General features: G+C 38.9%; 1 protein-coding gene across 2 annotated transcripts in view; it reads right to left on the reverse strand.

The window, feature by feature from the left end:
* creb5b (cAMP responsive element binding protein 5b) overlaps nt 1–7917 on the reverse strand; it is a 58656-nt gene extending 50739 nt beyond the window's left edge. The window contains exons 1-3 of one of the 2 annotated variants that reach the window (XM_035395276.1): nt 7824–7917; nt 1809–1874; nt 399–492 (exon numbers count right to left, since the gene is read on the reverse strand). In XM_035395276.1, coding sequence (XP_035251167.1) covers nt 399–492; nt 1809–1862 — 148 coding nt within the window. In that variant the 5' untranslated portion in view covers nt 1863–1874; nt 7824–7917. Of the gene's footprint in view, nt 1–398; nt 493–1808; nt 1875–7195; nt 7712–7823 lie in introns of those variants that run through there. The other variant, XM_035395282.1, reaches the window with a different exon arrangement.
* Between the last annotated feature and the right edge of the window lie 9710 nt (nt 7918–17627).

Raw genomic sequence — 17627 nt, forward strand, 5'->3', positions numbered from 1 at the left:
CCCTGGCCCCTTCCCAGCCATAGCTCTGATTGAGCGACAGGGGAATGCAGTGATAAGAGGGATCTGGTTGCATGCTGCAGTGGGGGAAGAGAAATATTATTGTAGGCACAAAATTCTCCATTGAGAACTACAAAACCTTACCCTAAGAAAACTGCTTTGCCCTCCAGCATTAATTAAAAACAAATAAAGGGGTGAAACCTTTATTAATTTTAGCCATATTTCCATGTCTCCCTGTTCCCCAAAATTTGCAGAGATAGGGGCACGGACACACACTCAAACACAGAACAAAAAGATGGAGAGGGAGACTGAGAGCTGAAACCCCCTTTCGAAGCACCAGACACAATATTACACATACCCTTAAGAGCAGGGACATTTAAGGATAAAGGTCTCTTTCTTACCTGACAGCATGTTGTCATTCTTTATGGAGGGGAACTTGAGGGTCATCTCATGTTTGTGCCGATGAATCATCAGGTGATCCTCTGTTGGGAATCTCTGCAGAACATAGAGATTGTCAGAATTAATGTTGTAAGTATGCTTGAGGAGTGGGAAAAGCTCATAGAGCTGTGATGCTTCTTGCTGCTTTTCTGTCTTAGCTCAGGGCCCTGGGTCTCTCTCTACTAAGACGATCTAAATGGGAATTCCTCACAATGGGCATTATCAGTATATGCTCTGTGCAGTAATCCTTGCATTATCGGTACAAGCTCTGTGCAGCATGTAGTTTTATATTTATGGTACTGTGTGGAGAAACTGTTATTGCTTATAATGATGATGATGAGGAGGAGGACAATGATGATGATGATGGTCATAGTAATAGTATTAAATGCATACATTGTTTGCACTACCTTCATTACATTTGAAGGCCTGATTATAATATTTTTTGCATCAACTGACTATTTTCAATGTATAAAGATAATGTAATTATGCGTACTGTATATCCCTATAAGTAAATAGAAAAAAACTGTGAAATTAGCAGAACTGACAATCACCCTACAGTCTATGTCCAAGAGAGGAGAGTCCAAAAGAGGGCACCTTTAACAAGATTGGGTTCTCAGAACCAAGTTACAATTAGAGAAATAGTTTTTTCATTGGATACTTGCACAGTTATGATAATACACAGATAGATTAAACTGGATTGCTCTGCAGATAGGTTTTATCTGCCAGGACATCTCCAAAACAAAAAGAAACATACATTTTCAATGAATGTCAAGTGCTATGTCTACCACAGCATGATAAGAAAACTAATCTCAAATATTTTTATATTTAAGAAATACACACACTTGCTTTATGTTGGAAAGAGTTAACAGTAATTAGCCTTCAGTGGATAATAAAAAGGTTATAATAAAATAATAATTTTATTTTATTAAAAGGTTAATTCAAATGGCTGAAATAACTTTTTAGTGTTCCAATGTAGGTTAGGTAAAATCCAATGGCACAGAATCATCAGTTTAGTTTTTTTCTTGAAATACCACATTTTTTTTCTTTCATCACCAACAATTAAAGTGTAAAATAATTTTCTGAAAATGAATTTCAGAAAGTTCTGATGCGTGATACAACAAGTTTTGTTTTTAATGAGATATTCCAGTCCGAGTGAAAGACTTACATCCTTGTGTTCACACGATGACTTCATTAAATCTATACATTTGCGCACACAGCACGGTAAATGGAAAACATCAGCGAGGGAATGACCTTTGCGCACGGGCTTGCATTTCATTGCACTCCATGTAACTCTGTTCTGTCTTCAACGAGTGCGCCAGCCTCTTTTTCACGGGGTTACTGACACATCCACAGCATTGTATCCTGGTACTGACCTGAGAACAGCCCGGGGCGCTGCACACAAACGGCCTTTCCTGCTCCGAGTTCATCACTGCCACTGCCTGAATAAAGACAACACAGAGAAGAGCCCAAGTTGTAAGTTTGCCTTCCAGCGAAAGGCTGAGATGTTTTCACATTGTCTTTGCCGGTCGCGTAATGATGTAGTGCACCGTTCTTCCTTTCTACTTTCCACTCCCTCCTTTCAAAAGAGGCTGAAATGCGCCAGCCCTTCACAGGCTGAGAAAACGACACCGAGAAAATGTTTGCAGTGACTCGATTACCAAACATCATCGCCATAATTTTAGGTACATCAATACAAAACCTGGGTAGTGTGTTTTTGACAGATTGGCTCACAGGGTGTGCTTCTGCTCTAGACAGAATTTCACTGAGAAACAAAGAACAAAATATGAACACAAGAGGTTGCACGCAACACATATTGTCACACACAAACTAATATTCATAACCACAATAAGATGAAATGACACCTTAGTGTTTGGCGACCAGATTCAACACTAGACATCAAGTGCAAGGAGTCGAATGTAAGTAAAGTACGTTCTTCTGCACAGTGCACTGCAGTTTTTCGTAGTGTCACACGCCACTGGGATCAGATGCAGGTCTCATGAGCTCAGCGTGAGAGGGAATTCTATGAACAGTGATGATGATACCAGTAAGACGGTAAACGGTCCAGTGTTAATTCAACTCAAACCGAGTTTATATGAGTCCACTCTGGCCATTGTGGACAAATAAGAACTCTGTAACAGTTGATTTAACTCTGAAGACATTTAACTGTGAAGAGTTCACATTTAGCACAAACTATTCCATGCCCCTTACTTCCAGGAACAACCCCGCAAAAAACATAAACAATTGCCTCAAAGTGAGCAAAGGAGAGTTTCAAGGAAAACTCAGCTAATTGTCTACTTCAGTTTAACCTACATATCTGTGACCGTCAATCCACCAACAGGACAACAAAGATATTCTGTATACAGAAATAATGGGGGAATGTATTGAGAAACAAAACAAAAAAACTTTTAGAGTAAGTCTGTAACGATACTCGCTTAATGTACTGAGTGACTGTATAGTTTCAGAAAGAGACATCGCCCCCCACCCAAAAAAAAACTGGACATACTGAAATGATTCCATTAGCCTATTTAGCAGTATACCTGCCAATTCTGTTTGCATGATGTAAAGATTTTTGCCAGTTAAAACAGCATTTCTTCTCTTATGTTCAAACATGGTCTCATGTTAAGCAAAACCTCATCGGTGTCATGCCTGTTGGGCAGGGTCAAAGGTCAAGGCAGGTTTCTATCTCCAGTTTATATTCCCTCATCTGGTCATTCATATTCTATTGCATTAAGCCCCACAAATGCTCAGAGCATTATGGCTGTAAGTCACTCCTTCAGCATACACTCAGACAGGTGATGGTCGTGTGGTGTCTCTCAAGACTAATCTTTTTCACCAAGCAATATGCAGCACCGCTGTAATGCGGGATTTTTTATTCTTGACTAAAGTCAAAGCTGAAAGCAGAACACTTATTCTATCTCAAAAGAGCAGTAGGGCACTTTATACATGCACACACGTATGTATGGATGCATGCACACAGAAAAACACACATTCACAATCACAACAGAAACACAACAGGTTGCGACACTTTCTTAAGTAATTGATTTGCATTTTAAAAATCAGTACAGAGCTTCAGGATACCATAGATACTCAGCAGACAGTGACTGACAAATGGACAGAGACTCCTTATTGCACATGGTGAGCTTCTCACCCTGTTCCAAAGGCTATGCCTCGAGAAGGCGGTCGCCTATCCGCACAAAAACAAACAAAAAATAAGTGTCCAAACTTAACGCATGTTAAAAATGTGACAAATTAAAATCTTAACCTGACTCCACATTCACATACCAGCACAAAGATTTTAGTATTTAGTCTATCAATAAAGTCAGTACAATCATCTCTTCCAGCACTCTGGCCTAGTTGCAAAGTCTTTGAACGCATGCAGTTTTCTATCACTCATTCTGAATGTTAAAATGGTCTTGGTGTTTTTCTCTGGTGGTTAACATGGAACTAGTGCGTCACTCTGAATATAGAAATTATTCCAGTGAATTTTCCTGAATGCTAAGATGATTATTCTAATTTCTTTGTGTGTGAGTGGCAATGAGGCAGCGTTTGCCGTGACTAGTGATCCATTAACTGTGCTGCATATATTTCTGCAATTTTAGTCCAGACAAAAAAAAGTACGATTTAACTTTCTTTCTCCAATATATTCTATGAAGAAAAGGATGGTGATTACCCTTATTACTTAACACCGCACAAAAAGAAGGCGATAATTATTCAATTTGCCTCTTAAATTTATGAATATCACATTACCCTGTCCTTGTCATCATTTCAAAATGTCCATAAGCAATGAATGTCGTAAGAGATATCACACAAGCTGCTCAAAGAGTTTCTATCATTGACAATTACCACATGGCCGCTGTGCTACCTGGCCCCACCTGCAATAGGGGACTTGGCTGTTATTTAATGCTTATGTTTTGGTTAAGCAGAGGAAATTTGGTTACATTACACAGTAAGTGAGTCCTCATGTGAAAGAAGTCCAGGATTAAGGCCTGGAGTACAATTTCAGGAGAGGCCGGAGAGGAATTCTGCAGGTTCAAATTAGAATTCAAACAGTATGGTGAGGTGCCGGAGACAAGCGCAAACTTGTGCTGCAACCCAAATCTTTCGGCTCCGCGAACCGTTCCACGGCGCAAGTTCAAGGTGCGATCACACCGAGCCCTGAGGCTTAGAGCTGGACTCGGTGTGTGTGTGTGTGTGTGTGTGCGCGTGTGTGCACGCACACTGATGGAACTCTTGGGAAAGCGAGAAAGGGCAGAAAGAGCCTCTTTAAATTTACACAGATTTAGCACTGAATCAGTGTCAGTCAGCGTACCCAATAATCAAATTTACCTGTCCAAAAGAAAACCATCCGTTTTTTATTGTGGGATTCAAACAGGTTATGTAAATGTTTAAACTATATTTTCAGTTGTGTGTGAGACTCTCATACCAATTACTATTAATTGACTAAGTAGCAATATTACAGTGACAGAAGCCTTCCTCTGCATTTCACAGGGATCGAACAGGGAGTCTCACTTGCTAATACATGGCCCATGTGAACAGGAAGAAATGGTCATGTAAAAAACATGCAGACAATAAACAGAATGCTCCCATAGAACTCACTTCTAAATATGGCCTTTGAAATATGTGCAATTCTCTCTATATTATGTCCATTCATATTCCCATAAAACTATAATGGTACTGAAGAAGCAGCTTTTCAGCAGAGAGATATAGTCTTTATATCATTTAAAGCCCAGTTTGTGACAAATGCTCAAATGCTCATAGTTTTCTGTGATAACAATAAAAAAAATAAACAATTTTTTTACAGGGGCTGACAAGTATTTTAAACAAAATTGTGCCTGGTTTTAAAGTTCCAATTTCACATCTTATATGGGCATCGCGAGTCAGGTTCTCTATTGTAAAACCTAGCATGCCCAATGTGTACACCCAAGGGTCTCTATAAGTAAAGGAATTACTGAATATATAAGATTTTCCAATTACTTTCTTCATAAATATATTTAACACATCAAATGTTAATTTGCATGATTCAAAGAAAATACATTTGCATAACATTGCTATTAGCCCATGTGATTTCTCATTTATTATAAACATGATCTAACTAGTAGATAACTTAAGAGCAGTTGAATGTACAGTACTCAGTAATGTGTCAATATACAAATGGAATTCGTTATATGGAGGGTCAAGTTGTATCCTAAAGGTTAAACCTTATTTTGTTGTCATAGTAGGCCTAAAGGCCGTTTATTTTGTTGCTGTCGCCACAGCCTACCTAGTCCATTAAATGATCATTTTTAAAGTAGCCTGCAGCAATAAATATTTCCAATCAATGACTAGCTGGATTTGCAGTAGATTTTCTTCCCATTGTTGAATTGCACAGATTATGGCGCGGGTAGAGGTCTACTGATTTATTGGTTTGAATCTAACACAGCAAGAATGGACTTGTTTGCGAAAGCTTGTGTGCAACAGTAAATGATTCACTGTTTCTGTCTTTAATGACACAGTTTAACATTTCCGGCGTCACCTGACGTAGGTTAGAATTATAGCATTTTTGTTTGTTATAGAATAAGTGTCTCCCTAATATGGGTGGTACTGTTCTGGGGTATGCTCGAGGAACTTTTAAAACGACTAGAGCAACTGAACAACTCTTATTTGTATATCTATCTTACCGTAGTAGTTAATAATTTGTAGCCTATATAATTTCGACATATCACACCTCACAATCATTTTACGGGACTAGCCATTATAAATGGACTTCTTCCCCCAGCGTAGCCTGTACTGTTCTAATATGTTCCAGTTGTCCCCAAATTTTTATATACAGTATGCCGTATGAAAATGCTGATTATGAAAATAACGATTTGCGTGAATTGTTCCAGGTTTAGTCCTAATCATCTCGGTTTCCGTGATTTTTGAATCCTAAATTAAATGTAGGTTTAACTACAGGTTCCAACAAGTTGTCTCCTAACCGTAAACTAAACACCTTTGGCTCTTCATTTATGGCGGAATCAGATTATTATTATTATTATTATTATTATTATTATCCGCTCTGCAATCTTTTGGGAGATTTAGATACGTCAGGGATGACCTTTACGTACAAATAGCCTATGGCAAATTTAACTGATCAAGCTGTTTATCCTACGGATATACAGCCTCTTCTACAGAATGAAAAATAAATCTTGATCAGAGTATGCAGCTATGTTTTCAACTTGTACAGCTAAAGATAAACATTTTAAGCGGCAAATCGGGCCGGACATGCGATCATTCAAACTTTGAGACTCCAGATTAAAACACCGTGGGCTTTTAAGCGCCCGAGTGCTTCGTCAGCACATCGCCTGAACCCTTCAATATCTCCGGTGGTTAATCAAATACTCCGACTGGCCTGCAGCATGACGTAATGCTCAGATGTATAATTCTTATTTACAGTAAACATACGTTCTCATCTCAACGTATGCATATCAAGACAATGTCACATAGCATATAACTGAATCAATATTTGAGCAACAATATTTCGAAATGTTTTCAGCATATGAGAGATATTTGGGGGGGGGGGGGGGGGGGGGGCAGTAAGAAGCCAGATGGATGCCAAGGTCTGCACTTGTCTGCCGATAACAGTACCCTACTGCAAGGACTGCATGTCTAACCCCGCCGGTTTTTCATATAACACTAAGCAGAAACACTTCTACCGATGAAAGAACCTGTTCCTGCACGAGATCGCTGGGATGCCAGAACTTCTCGGTATGTCGGGGGATTGATTCCAATTCGACGAACTCACCTCGGTTCACAGTATCCCAACAAACGCAATACACCGCACATAGGCTGTTGGCGAAGCCTGTCGTATTCCCAGTGCGCTCGGCTGGAGTGGAACTTCGCGGGTTAGTCTTCGAGATAGTACTAGCCTACGCGAGATGACAGTAGCGTACCTGACACCCCTTCACTTGAGAGAAGCACTTGTCTTGACAACTTCTTCAACACTGAATGGTAACAGTGGGCTGACTCCAGTCAACACAGAAATTTAGCTTGCAAACAAATTTTGGAAGAAAATAAACACGCCCCCTCCCAAAACAGAAAAGAAAAACAATTCCGAACGAAGTGCGCTTACCAACGTTAGGCTACAAGCTAAACGTTTCGCAGCTTTACAGAAAGGGTGCAATCTGTAAACTTAATTACAAACATCAAGATACGCTGTCGAAAATTCTAGCCCTAAAGCCCATATAGAAAGCTACTGTCCACAGCAATCTGTTATTGAACATTTACAAGAATAACAGAGTGGGTTGTTAATATTTTACTGTAGCGAACAAAATCTCAATGTAAAGAAATAAACTTCGCTAACAACTGACGAATGCACGTTTACATTGCGCAATAAGTGTTTTGCGTGCTGGAAAATAGTTTTAATAACTTACCAAACAAGTGTACAGAAGAAGCGGCACACTTAGAGAAGGAACCACGTTGGACTGAGAAAAGATTACAATACGTTCTATTTAGAGAAGCATTACATCACCCTGTGGTGACGTCACGTGGGATTCCTGAACTTCTAAATCATTGCGGTCCGTTTGGAGGCGGGGCGAGCGAGGCGGGGCTAGAAAACCGCAAGCACCGGGACAACGGGGCTTGAGGTGGATGTTGCCGCCCGGTGGGCCGCGCCAACAGCTGTCTGACTGGCTTTCACTGGACTCAAACGGAGGAGAAGCGTTTCAGACAGGCATTGATCTTGATGTGAGCCCAGGTGTTTTCATTATGTATATAAAGTTTTGAGTTTCAGCGGCTCAGTTACATGAATTGCTTGTTCTATTTATTTTTAAGAATTATTAGGGAAAACAGGTAGGCTAAAGCAACAAGTTTACACGCAGGGAGTTGAAGTGTGCGTTGCTTCGGAGTACTGACACCCTGCCTGCTCAGACCCTTGCCCAGGATAAAATTAAGACGTCGGAGTCTGAGAAAGCTGTCTGTCCTTTAAATTAGCCTACGAATGGCTTGCAGGAACCTTGCAAATAATGAATAATGAAACTGTCCTGAGTAAATAAATAATTGGCGGGATTATTTCGACTTCTGCGTGTTGGATTCAAGAGATGCTATTTCAGAGACAAAGAGTTGGATTATTTGAGGTAATTTCCAGATAGACGTAATGTAATGCAGGTAAAGTCAAAGTGCTCCATCCGTCCAACGACGTTATAGAGGCTAGATTAGTTCTAGAAAACGATTTTTATTAGCTATGATATAGATTTTAAATTATGTTTGGCCTACAAGTAAATATATTGTAAAACATATAATATATTAAAACAAACATCCTCACTTTATTTTGACATTTGTATTCTATGTCCAAAATAAAATAGCAATTAGCTGGGAAATAGCTGTTCAGATCTCCATTCATTCTATTTATGTTCATTAACTGATCACACATCAGGGTTCAATTGATTCTAGATCTGAGACAAAATGGTGGTGATGTGAATATCATTTTACACAGCACAATCCATAAGTATCTGGACAGTGACACAGTTTGTTGTTCTGGCTTTATACTCCAGCACATTGGATTTGAAATTAAACAATGAATATGATGTTAAAGTACCAACTGTCAGCTTAACTATTAGGGTATTTACATCCATATCCAGTAATCCATGTGGGAATTACAGCACTTTTAATGTATAGTCCCCCATTTCAAAACTTAATTGGGCAAATGAACATGCTCTTAAATAAATATGTCATTTAGTACTAGATTGCATATTCTTTGCAATCGATAGCTGCCTGAAGTCTGCGACCCATAGACATCACCAGACACTGGGTATCTGATGATGTTCTTCCAGGCCTGTAGTGCAGCCATCTTTAGTTTCTGTTTGTTTTGGGGGATTTTCTTCAGTCTTGTCTTCAGAAAGTGAAACACATGATCAATTGAATTCAGCTCAGGTGATTGACTTGGCCAGTTAATAACATTCCACCTATTGTCCCTGAAAACTCATTGGATGCTTTAGCAGATTTCTATGTACACTTCATCATCAATAAATACAAGTGAGCCAGTTGCAGTGGCAGCCATATATGCCCAAGCCATAACACTAGCTGCACCATGTTTTAAAGATAGGGGGTGCTTTGGATCATGATCACTTCTTATCTGCACATGTTTTGTCTTTCCATGATTTTGATACAGGTTAATATTCATCTCTTCTGTCTATAAGAGTCTGTTCCAGAACTCTATTGTTTTTTTAACCAGTTTTTAGCTTACTCCAACCTGGACCTTCTGTTCTTGAGGCTTACCAGTGGTTTGCATCTTGCAGTGAACCCTCTGAGGTTATGTTGGTGTAGTTTTAGCTTTATTTTAGGCTTTGATACATCTATGCTTATATCCAGGAGAGTGTTCTTGATCTGTTCAAGAGGTTTTACGCAATCAAAAGTATTCTTAGATCATCCACTCCAGTGATCGTCTGTGAGGTACAAGGTTTTTTGCTATTGCTGAGCTCACCAATGCCTTCTTACTTCTACACGATGCACCAAAGTTGATTTTTACCCACCCTGTGTTTTGACTATATCTCTGATTGATTTTTTCTGATTTTTCCATCACATAATGGCCCATCTTACTGGCAATGACATTTATTTGGCCCTCGTGTTGAGAGACAACATCAGCAGACTCAAAATACAAATTCCAAACCTAGAATCAACTCTAGACCTTTTGTTAGCTTTCTTGTGCATGAACTAATGATGCAACAACACACAGCTGGCCAAGAAACAGCTGAGCAAGCAATTATACAATTACTTTTGGTTCCCCAAAAAGGGCAGCCTTTCCTACATAGCTCATCCAGTATGGATAGAAATACCTGTGTATTAAAGCAAATTGTTTATTTTCAAATACAATGCCTTATGTCACTGTCCAAATACTTATGGACTTTACTGCATTTGTTAGACATCATAATATTCCCTAATAATATAATCTAATAAATGTGAGAAAGCATGTTTAATATTTAATATAATTTCTTACAGTAGTGCAGAGATTTTCATGATTTGCAGCTTAACGTTAGCCCTGTTTTGCAATCAATTGCATTTTTGACAATGAATCTACTCACGAAAAGCTAAGACTTTCTAATGTCAAGATGTTACCATAGCAAAAGGGACCATGCTTGTTGAATAGGCCCCCTGCCTACTGGGGACATAAGGACAGAAAAGAAATGTGCAGTGGAAACCACAAAAATAAAATGCAGAAAAGGTCATTCCTTGTTATATAAACAATAATTTTACACCAGTTTGTAGTGAGTTAAGTGATTACCCATATCAGCAAGGGAGTAACTAACTCAATTAAGAGCCCTGAATGAATGGCTCTTTGGGTTTACAATTTAGATTTGATTTCTCCTTTGATTTCTCCTATAAGGAAAGGGGCAAAGCTTGATACATGGCCAACACATTCATATGATACAGAACAAAAATACCCAAGGAATTGGATTACATTAGTGTCTGTTTATTCCTACCATTTCTTTAGGAAAATAATTATTTGCTTTTGATTTGCACAGCTTGGAACTGTGTCTGCTCACGGTTTTCATGTGTTTATCTCTTAAAGCCTTAGCCAATTTTACAGTGCTAAAATGTGATATAAATAAATTTGGTTTATGGCAGGGTTATTCCTGAACCCCAGAGTTATGGCTGTGACTCATTTATAACATTAGCAAGACATAGACATTTCGCATTTATTTTCTGGTTTTATATTTATTTCCTTTATGCATGAAATATTCAAGTTCATGAAGATATTGCACATGTAATGTTCGCTATAAAATAAGAGATGCTATGTCTGTTGTAACTGGATATTATCATTTCTATTGCAATAAATATGTGAAAAATATCCAAATGGATAAATGCAATAAAATGAAATACTGCAACATTCCCAATATGTCCCACAACCTGCCCCAGCCCTATAACATTGCATAGCCCTATAACTATTCCTCAGCCTGCCCATAACTATATGGTGATGATGATAATGATGCTGATAAATGTATTTATCTAGTGTAGAATATAACTCTATCAAGCTGGCTTACACTGTTTATAGAATATTGTATCCTTATAATTATAAAGTGACCTTTGACTTCTGTGCTTCAACTAAATCAAAGCGTTTACTATTGCCGTAATGTTTTGATGACCTCACAAAGTAGTGCAGCCACCAGATTAAATGAACGGGTTGTCTGACTCACTGTTGCTCTATTTGTGTGCACTAATATGGGTTTCTATGGAAACCCTTCAAAACAGGAAGTTGTAACCACTTGTAACCTGACGTCTGTCCTCATCTTGCTGATTCACTCGTGGAGTCTTAAAACATACACTACTACTTATCAGTCTTCAAGGATGCTCTGATTCACCCAATGAATTATTGAGATTAACAACAGACATTAGAACTTTAGAACATTAGAAATAATATATATATTTGTTGAGAACATTTATTTTGAAGGATTTTGCAATAATAATTTATGAGAAGTATACTGATACTTCTGAGCTGCGGCGTGATAGATCCTTCTGTTTGTGTTCTTCCACACTGCTCACAGACCACCTGCTATTTCTAATATTTTAGCCTGCAAATAAGTAAGTATATGTCTGCAGGTATTCCTGTGACAAGGGTAATGTTACATCTGTAATTTAAAGGTCTATATTTATGTTTTTCCACAGACATCGCATGGTGCTTAGACTGTTTGTTGTCATGTCCAGGTGAAGCATTTCAGTGCATGGTGCATCCCATGGTTCAGTCCACACCATTGCCAACTGTGGCTGGAACAGCATATAATTGGTCACGTTGTTGCCTAGAGAGGGAGGGTTTCGTTCAGCAGGGCAGTCTCCTCCAAGACCAACAGCAGAGTGAAAATAAGGCCTGCAAATTCTGAGAAAATGAGACAATTGTGTGATACAATTATTTAAACAGAAATTATGTTATTTTTTAAAGACCCACACTGTTACATAGAACTATCCATCCATGCATTCATCCTTTATCTGACCCACTTATTCCTGGTCAGGAAGGGTTGGAGCCTATCCCATGAACTGGGCAAGAGGCAGTAATACACCCTGGAAAGGTCGCCAATCCATCGCGAAACATACTAAACACACACCTTTCACTCATACACTCATACCTACTCGGAGTATCTACCGGAGTATCGAGAGAAAACCTCTGTGGACACGGGGAGAACATGCAAACTCCACACAGAAAGGCCCCGGCATCAAACCCAAGACCTTCCTGCTGTGAGTTTAATGCCTGGCATGTAACTATTGAAAATTAAATGTTTAATGAAAAAAGCAAATGAGTGTATTGTGTGGGCATGGGTGGCATATGGTGACAGTAAAATGAACCATTACAGATGGGAGAAAGGACATCATATTTTAAAATCAAATATTATTGTTAAGCTTCAATAATATAATCATATTTCTGTGTGCATTTACTTTGTACTGCGCCCACTAAATTGTTGCTTAAGTCAGTGAGCACAGACACAGGCGGGGGCAGTCAGCCCATACCAGGAGTGATTAGAAGCAGGTTACTGTCCAGAAGCAGTAAAGAGATGCACATAAAGCCCAGTGACAGCCATCAGATTTCTTTAATTGATACTTTAAAATGTTACTCGTAAAAAAAATATTAACCGACAGGATGACTGCATGGTAAGAAATCAGCCAAGCTGAAGCATGGTGTGAGTGGATGCTGGCAGCTGTGTGTGATTTCTGAGCCCCTGAGCTCCAGACAGATGCTGTGAGTGGAGCCTCCTCCAGTCCCATGGATTAATGACCGTCTCCTCACACTTAGAAATACGGAGATCACGCAGAAGTATGGTAGCACTAAGAGCACTGTCACCGAGACAATAACCTGCCTTTATAAGCCCTCCATAATTCAACAATTCCCTGCCATTTTCTCTTAACCTGAGTTTTAATCAACATTTACGACATCCTTTTTGCCATTTATTGCCCATATATTTCCCTATTAATCCAAACATCATCTCCCCGGAGGACAGGACTATAGATGACAAAAGAATGGATATGGGATCACTGACCCTCACTTAAGAATATTTGCTCCACCTTGCATTAAAGGAAAACCTATAATACCGTGACTCGGTTTTTGACAATTACGTGCCAAGGATTTTATTCCATGTGGTAATATTGTGTAATACATTCCCAGCAAACATGGAAAAACCAGAAGAATGCCATTGCTGCAGATGGGTTCTGTGTTTTGTCTTGTTGACGGAATGTTCAGGGCGTACTTTCATTGGCTATTGCAATGTTGTGCTCAGAAACAGAGCCCAGTCAGTTTTGCCCACGGGGCTGGAAATGTTCAGGAATTATTAATTATGTAAGTCTCCTTTTCATTCTTCATACAAGGCTTGTTAGCTAATGCACTCTAATAACCTCTGGGACAGGGAAGAAGAAGGCTGGGCTGCTGTTGCTGCATTAGTGTGTGGGTGCTTTTCTTTGGGTTAATCAGGGAGAAGGGTTCGAGAGGGAGAGGCAGTGAGGAGAGAAGGGGGTTAAAAAGCTCATCCATACACAGACAGCCCATCAGTTCAGGGGTTCCTTCATTTGTGAGGGTGCTACATACAATAACAGTGGACACCTGAAATACTCCTATACACAAAACTACATTATGACTGCATTGAGTGCCCTCCCATATATTCATATTGAAAACATTTGCTTTAGTGATTTGAAAACATTCATGTGTATATTTCAGTTACACATTAATTTTTTTGTGATTTGGAACAGAGGTGCTTTGTGTTAAGATTTATTCAGCACTACTTTGTTATTTTAAGCAGATTAATTCCTCATTGGAAAATAATGCTGAATAAAAGAAACTACCTAGAATCATCTGAAATGTAAACTCTGTGGACTGTCAGATGGGACTGAGGGATGTAATGCTTTTATGGTAATATCCCACGCTAGACTACTCTGGCACCTCTGGAAAAACAGGTTCATGGAGGGCCTGCTTTCTAGTCTGATGAGCACATGGACTCTGGACAGGGCCCAAAGGGGGCCCATTACGCACCATCCAGGCATGGCACCAGGGATGTCTCAGTGGCCAACAAATGTGAGCGAAGACTTGGAAATTTAGAGTGACTGTGGGAGAGACAGACAGTGGGAGGACAAGAAGGGCCGTAACATGAAAGACGCTTAGTTCATTTTTAAATGTGCTGTAAAAAAACTTTACCATTTAAAGACCAGAGCATTTCAACAGTTGTTAGTACAAACAGTATTTAAAATTTTGTAAACTTGTTCTAAAAAGAGACACTACATAGGCTTTTTAGAGTACATTCTATATTGTGTTGACCTTTATTGACATCAGCCCTCCCATAGAGCTTTTTGACACAGATCTCACATCTGATTAAGGGTGGGTTTAATGGTTGTTGTAGTCCTTGTGATTTAAGTGACATTTCAGTCTCAGGGTGAACTGCAAGGAACATTAAATTACAGCAGATAATGGGGTCTGGGCCTACTTTTTGTAGCTAGTAGATTCTTTATTGATGAGCTTTACAGAGCAACTACAAATGTTTCATTGACATAAATGTTACTTAAAGTGAAAGGCTCTTTATTGGTATAGGTATTTCATAAAATGCTAAATGAGCTATCAAAATGCTGCACTCAACCACCCATAAAGGTTTTCTTAGTTTGTTTATATGACCGCTCCTGTCTGCCCCATATGATATGTCACTAAATTAATCTTGCAGGACCTGTTATGTGGCATCAATTTAAGTGGGCAGTCAGAGACAGATATCTGTGTTCCATACAAGCCCATGAAAAGACCCTGGGATAAGCCTATAGTGCCCTCCAAAAGTACTGTGTGCTAAAGGTAGAGTGAAATTAATTTTTGGTGTATACTTAAGACATTTGGATTTGAGGTCAAAAGAAGAATATAAGACAAACGTACAGACAACCAGCTTTTGTTTTCTGGTATTTACATGCATGCCATGTTTTTTTACAGCCATAATTAATCACCTGGTCTTCATGATCATGTATGCTTCAGACTCCAAATATTATATCCACAGATGAAAAGAAAGACTAAATTCAAGACTAGATGCTCCCCTATCTTTTGTATGTAAACAGTCCATACAGGGAAACACCTGAGCAACAGTTAGTATCTGTCAGTCATCCGTTAACTTCCTTAAGCTTGCCTGAAAATGTGAGAACTCAACTCATAAACAGCTTTTTCTGCAAAATGACAAAACATATATGCATTTAAATAAAGTACCATGAAACAAAGCTGATTATTTGTACCTTTGTCTCATACTCATTTTTTGATCACTCATTTTTTGGAGGGCACTGTAACTGTCTCATCAGAGTCATCTCTTTATCCAATGCAATATTGCACCAGCCCTAGTTACTGACTGGTGAAGAGCTCTTGCAGAATATAGAAAGAAACAGAAGTGTTTGTTTAGTAAATCAGCAGCGAAATACTCCAAAGAGAGAAGCACTTTCACAACCCAGGCATGAAAATCAAAATCTACTATAAATTCTTTATGACACACAGGTGAGGTTAGTGACACTTGTGTGTGAATTCCTATGTTTGATTATGTCTCAAATGCACATGTGTGACCAACCAATGCGAACACACACACACACACACACACACACATATATACACTCACCAAAAATAGCAGCACAATTTTTATAATTCAGAAGTATCTCCCTCAGAAACTCACTAAACTATGTATGACATCCTAACCAATGAAATTATAGATATGTGCTGAAAGGTAGTATAGCATAACTGAAAGGAAGTGTAATATGTTAAAGTCACAGACTAAATGTTCTGTCAAGGTATTTTGACATACCCAGATACAATTTGAATAGGCATTCCTCAGCAGATTAAAGATCCTGATGTATCAAACTAAACACAGACGACCAGCCACAAATTCAGATTTTTGAAAAAAATATAATTTTACATACAGGTGTGATTGCTTGCATTTCTGTTTGCACGGTCATGTGCATGCCCAGAAAATGTGATTTGACAAATGGTAAGCACTGTGCATGCCATGGTCTTTCCTATTTGTAGAAGCTCATATTGTATCCATCCCTGTGGTTCAGCATTTAAAGGATCTTTGCCCACAACAAAGTGAGATTCTAAATGTAGAATCAGGATAAAGGGCTCCACACTATTGTCATCCATGACAAACTGGCAAAGCACCCTTATACATTTTTTTAAGCTGACAGTCTCATTGCCAAGTTTTCTGTGAGAAGTGACAGGCCTGTAAGATGTTGAATGAGTGAGAGGAGTGGCTTATTCTTCCATAGAAAAGAAAGGTGAGAAGGAATGGACCCCTCCAGCCCTGCAGGGGAACTACAGAGAGGAGAGACAAAATTAACCCAGGGAGTGATCTGCAGTGTTATGCATAGCTGATATGCCTAGCTGGTATAGGAAGGGGTTTAAAGCTGCGGAACACTTGAGGGGTTTTCTTTTCGAAATTTGCGAAGTAGTCTCACCATCTTCATCATCAACAACAATATTATTATTATTATTATTATTATTATTATTATTATTATTATTATTATTACAGACTATATTCTTGCAATTTTCATGCATCCCTAAGCACTTCACAATAAAGAGGAGTGGCTCCATTGCCTTTAGCAGGATCCAGTTCTCAATTAGAGCCAGCTACAGATACAGACAGCGCCCCCTAAATACCAGACAAGGCTACAGCAGGTTCCTATAGGAGACGCGAGGCTTTTAAATGGCTACACTATCAGAAAACAGGCATGAAAAGTTCATAAAAGGGTACAAGTGTCTGTCATTGGGGTCGCACCATATAAATAAATAAAATTTTACCACTAACCAGCAATACGTAGTTCATTTATATCATTTTTTGCGTGTAAAAGGTACGCATTTGTACCCATATAGAACAACATTGCATTTGTATCAGGGTACATTTGGGAAATTTGTTACTTAAAGATTTGAGTAATTTGTTATAAAAATGTACCCCCACTCTACCTTTATTTCCAAAGGCATGTGCTACCCTTATATGATGAGAGACACTTGTGCACCATCCCGATGGGTCAAATGTTCTGTCCTCACAAATTTCACTTGGACGAACCTCTTTTGAGACCCAGAAGTACCCTTGGTCGCCATTATAGGAACTAACTCAATATACTAATAAGCTAAATGAAGAACTGTTATACAGTACATTATACTTGAGTTTAAAGAAAGCAACTGACCTCAGTGTGTGTATGGGTCCACTAAGAGTTAAGACACCACCTGATGCTATGACAAGAGACCAAGAAGCAGTTCA

Source organism: Anguilla anguilla, chromosome 1, assembly GCF_013347855.1.
Source record: "Anguilla anguilla isolate fAngAng1 chromosome 1, fAngAng1.pri, whole genome shotgun sequence".
NCBI lineage: Eukaryota > Metazoa > Chordata > Actinopteri > Anguilliformes > Anguillidae > Anguilla > Anguilla anguilla.